Source organism: Girardinichthys multiradiatus, chromosome 7 (genome assembly GCF_021462225.1).
Source record: "Girardinichthys multiradiatus isolate DD_20200921_A chromosome 7, DD_fGirMul_XY1, whole genome shotgun sequence".
Classification (NCBI taxonomy): Eukaryota; Metazoa; Chordata; class Actinopteri; order Cyprinodontiformes; family Goodeidae; genus Girardinichthys; species Girardinichthys multiradiatus.
The window spans coordinates 26,866,090-26,870,519 of record NC_061800.1 but is presented as its reverse complement, the minus strand read 5'-3'; the positions used below and the strand labels follow the sequence as shown (position 1 = coordinate 26,870,519).

At 40.1% G+C, this 4,430-nt stretch overlaps 1 protein-coding gene across 2 annotated transcripts; it reads left to right on the top strand.

Moving 5' to 3' along the window:
* The first annotated feature begins 777 nt into the window (after positions 1-777).
* atp5mc3a (ATP synthase membrane subunit c locus 3a) lies at positions 778-3,058 on the top strand. Of its 2 annotated transcripts, none has more exons than XM_047369824.1 (5): positions 778-833; positions 1,034-1,130; positions 1,842-1,916; positions 2,239-2,429; positions 2,508-3,058. In XM_047369824.1, the coding sequence occupies exons 2-5, from the start codon at positions 1,092-1,094 to the stop codon at positions 2,620-2,622; spliced, it is 420 nt and encodes a 139-aa protein (XP_047225780.1). In that variant the 5' UTR covers positions 778-833; positions 1,034-1,091; the 3' UTR covers positions 2,623-3,058. The 2 variants fall into 2 exon arrangements, with proteins under 2 accessions (XP_047225780.1, XP_047225782.1); XM_047369826.1 differs by having other exon boundaries at positions 819-921.
* Positions 3,059-4,430: the final 1,372 nt, after the last annotated feature.

Genomic DNA, 4,430 nt, shown 5'->3' with positions numbered 1-4,430 from the left:
TACTTCCTGAGGCAACTCAGGTAGTACAATCCTCCACAGGAGCTGCTGGTCTTCTACACTGCCATAGTTCAGTCTGTCCTGTCTCTGTCTATCTCAGTGTGGTTTGGTTCATCCACCAAACAGGACAGGTCCAGACTTCAATGAACAATCAGGTCAGCAGAGAGAATCCTCAAGACTCACCTTTCCTCCATCCAGGACTTATACAGGTCTAGGGTCAGGAAAAGGGCATCTAAAATGCAGACCCCACACACCCTTCACATAAACTGTTTAGACTTTTATCTTCAGGTCGGCGCTACAGAACGCTGTCTGCTAAAACCAGCCGCCACAGAGATAGTTTCTTCCCCCAGGCTGTTCCTCTGATGAACACTTGACCGTCAGAGTTCCAGAACAACACCATGCATACTTGGACTGATCTCACATTATCTTCTCTTGTAAAGTCTGAAGTTTTAAATGTATATATGTACATTTAAAAGATATTTTTTATTTTCCTTCCTTGTTTGTCTGTACAAACATGGGAATAAAGCTGATTCTGATCTGATTCTGACACAGATGTCTTCCACCAGATTATAAGAAAATGAACAAGTTCTCTCCAGTTTGGTATTTTTGACAATTCATCGTTTGTCATGGACTATAAAGTTACAGTCTATATTATTATTATTATTATTATTATTATTTAATTCAACGTTTGCCACTTGCATGGCTCTGTTGCTCTGTCCCGTGTTAATTTTCAATAAAGTTTTTATGAAATGACCTTCTACTCACATCCGGGCCTCTTGTACATCACAACGCGCAGGCGCTCTCTCTCCTCCACTGTGGTTCGACCTCTGCAGTCGGTAAGTCTGTAATGGCAGATTGAATGAAAAGCATATCTCCCTAAATCCTCAATCATCCTCTCGCTTAGCTTCTCATTGCATTTAACAAGTGAGAACAGCATGCAGGATGGATCTGAATATACATTTGAATGTCTTTATTTTGTATGTGGGGCATTTTTACATTCGTTTGACCTTAATTCTCTCCGCTCTTCCTTTTTCAGAGAGACCCGGGCTTCTACCAGATTTGACCGAACCGGTTAAAACTACCTAAAATACAAGATGTACGCCTGTGCAAAGTTTGTTTCCACGCCGGCTATGGTGAGTTTAAAGTCTTCTGTGTCTGCCCGAACCGCTGTGCTCTGCCTATATTTGCAGTTTATCCAGTGGGCCTCTGATTGAACTTGACTAGCTTGTTTGCCAAGGGTATCCGCCGACTAGGCCGGCGGGTTAGCCGCCAGCTAATGCTAAACCTAGCCAAGGCGCTCACGGATTTAAAGCATTAAAATAACGTTTTCAGGAAAAGGTACACGGGGGGTTTTAAGTTAAAATGTTGCATTGCAATTGCCCTTACCACTAGCGGACATCGTCGGTGAATGCTTTGGGAGTAAGGTCATTTAAACCGTTTGTTATCCTAATTTAGCTCACCGTGCCGAAAGGAATAAAATCATTCACATGCCATGTAATGGATTTGATGAATATTTTCAAGCTTTTCTGGACATGCTCTCAGGTGTTTGTAGCACAGACACTTTTCTAGTTTCCAAGGTCATGTTGCTGATTCCTGATCTTCCAATAATATATAATCTTATATATTCTACTCCAATGGAAACCCAAGTCATTTTAATAGTGCTAAATAAATGTGCTTGTTACTACAAGCAATATTGGCATACTCTGTCAATGCTACATTTGTCAGCTGTTGTGGATTACTGACATCAGAGGTTTGTTTCAAATGGACTTGTGTGTGATAACTTGGAGTGGATTTCTCCTATTTAAAACGAATCAAATAAAAAATTTCACGTTCTGTTTTTGCAGGTCCGTGCCGGTTCCCGGGCTCTTTACAGACCCCTGTCGGCCTCTGTACTGTCCAGACCTGAGGCCAAAACAGAGGTAAGCATGCTAACTTTGCACAGGCTGTTTACATTGAAATTGGATTTTAACATTTGATCATATTTTCTCTGCATTGTGATGAAAAGGGCTGGGAGAAGTCAAGTAATCGTGTGACTTAATGATCTTATGATGCTTTAAAGTATGTTGATGGCAATATCAGGCATTCTGTTACTCTAGTTCAGGATGTAACATTTTTATTACATATTGAGATGTTTAATGCTGAACAGGCTTGTGCTTGGTTGCTCATATTTGTTACTTTGATCCTTCATTTTTATTAAATGCTATCTTAAAGACTGATTTTTTTTTTTTTTACCTGCTGCAGAGCACTGTTGCTGTGATGCCACAGAGTCCCCTCACCCAGGTCTCCCTGAGAGGCTTCCAAACCAGCGCCATCAGCAGGGATATTGACACTGCTGCCAAGTTTATTGGAGCTGGAGCTGCCACAGTCGGAGTTGCTGGATCTGGTGCTGGAATTGGGACCGTGTTCGGTAGTCTCATTATTGGCTATGCCAGGTGGGTTTTAATTTTGGCATATGTAGCAGTTTGCACACTTGTGGATGTCTTGATTTACAGGTGATTTGTTGTTTACAGGAACCCATCTCTGAAGCAGCAGCTGTTCTCCTATGCCATCCTGGGGTTTGCCCTGTCTGAAGCTATGGGACTCTTCTGTTTGATGGTCGCTTTCCTTATCCTGTTTGCTATGTAAAACCACCCCTGCAACATTTTCTTTCCACAGATGTGACTACATATTTTATTGTGGCTACCAAAATTGTTCCGTGTTGGTGTCATGGAAATGTACATTTTTCAAGTCTTTCAGACGCTGTCCAATTGAGCAAAACATGTATTGTACAAATGTAAGATCTTACACAATTAAAATACATGGATTTGACTATTTAATAATGGCAATTACTTTTGTCTGGAACATCACACTGTCTAAACTGAAAGCGATTAACTTTCATGAATGTCATCTTTTTCAGTGAAGGATTTGCTTAGATCTGCCATAACTAGCCTTGTTTTCACCTAGCTTTTTGGGGTCCACCTTAATGACTTCAACATTAAGCTGCAGTTAGTACTGTAATTAGATGGCAAGCGATAACTTGCTTTTGTATATGGCACTGAATAAACCTAGATGATTCAATGAAGTTAAATGTTTCCTTTTCCTTCCCCTCCAGTGTTACAATGGTTAGAAAATAGTAAACGAGCTTCACTGGTTAGCTTGGCAATGGTAGATTAGAAACACTTCACTTTTGATCAATAATGAAACTCACCCAGTGTTCAAGGATTTTTATGGTTAGTGAAAGACCCCAGAGCTGCAATTCATAGTCAAAAGCATCAAAATGAATTTGAAGGTAATGTTTGAGTAGAACTGTTTTTAAAGAAAACTTCAAGCATTTATTGCTGTTCATTTTGATGATTCTCGCTCACAGCTAAAAAACCCAATAATACAGCTTCTCCTGAAATTAGGATATTGGGATTAATAAAACATAATTATTAATAAAGCAGTGTTAGACTACTGAAAAGCACTGCATATTCCCTCAATCCTCAGTCAATGCTTCAGCACAAATGACTGTATCAAGTGTGACATGGGGGTCATCAGTATGTGCCACTGTTGGTGTTTTAAGCCAAGGTTGCTTCAGTAACAGCCTTCAGCTCATTGCATTGTTGGGCCAGGTGGCTTTTATCTTCCTCTCGACAGTACTTTAAATTATGGAGTATAGATAAGACCAATTTGCTGGTTGATCAGACAGTGATGCCATGGCCATTAAACCAAATTTGGTACTCTTTGCAATGTAAGTCCTGCTGGTAGATGGAGCCCTATGAAGCATGACGTGCCATAAAATTTCATTAAAGATGGTTGCACTGCATCTGGACTTTTTAAAGCAAAGTGAGCCAACACCAGAAGATGACATGCCTTCCTAAAACATCTAATTTAAAACCTTAAGGGACGCAAGAAACGTGGATTCTGCGCTCCTCATCTCTTTTCTCCTTAGACCAGGTAAGATGCTTCTGATGTCTGATTCAGGAAGGTGAGTTGTCCTGGATATGTGAAGCAATTACTTCTTAGTCTACGCCTTGTAAATCTCCAAACTCTCGAATAGTCTGCTTCACAGTTCACTTTCGCAGCAATCCGTTAAATGTAGCCTTATTTAGCAAAGGCCTTTTGTGGCTAACCCTTGTGGAGTGTGTCAAGGACAGCTGATGGAATAATTCACATAAATGATAATTCATATCATTTCTGTATTTAACATTATTTTGGCATTGGTTTTTATGTAAAATTTGAGCTTTCTGAGCCACCGCGTTTGGGGTTTGATTACCCATAAGCGATATTCCTCAAATTTAACAGACATAAACCTTTGAAATATATCACGTTGTAATTGCTCAATATATTACGAGTTGAATACACTTTTCGATGGTATTTTAAGTCATTGAAATGGCCCGGCATAGTCCTATCTGCAACATTGAATCAATAAAAATGTTGATCCCGCGTGAGTGTGACGTTTACGGAAGACGTCA

Excerpts from the sequence above, each read along its gene's own strand:
- atp5mc3a (XM_047369824.1), top strand. The coding sequence starts at position 1,092 with ATGTACGCCTGTGCAAAGTTTGTTTCCACGCCGGCTATG. Across the intron at positions 1,131-1,841 it reads TTGTTTCCACGCCGGCTATG|GTCCGTGCCGGTTCCCGGGC; the intron begins GTGAGTTTAAAG and ends CTGTTTTTGCAG. Across the intron at positions 2,430-2,507 it reads CTCATTATTGGCTATGCCAG|GAACCCATCTCTGAAGCAGC; the intron begins GTGGGTTTTAAT and ends TGTTGTTTACAG.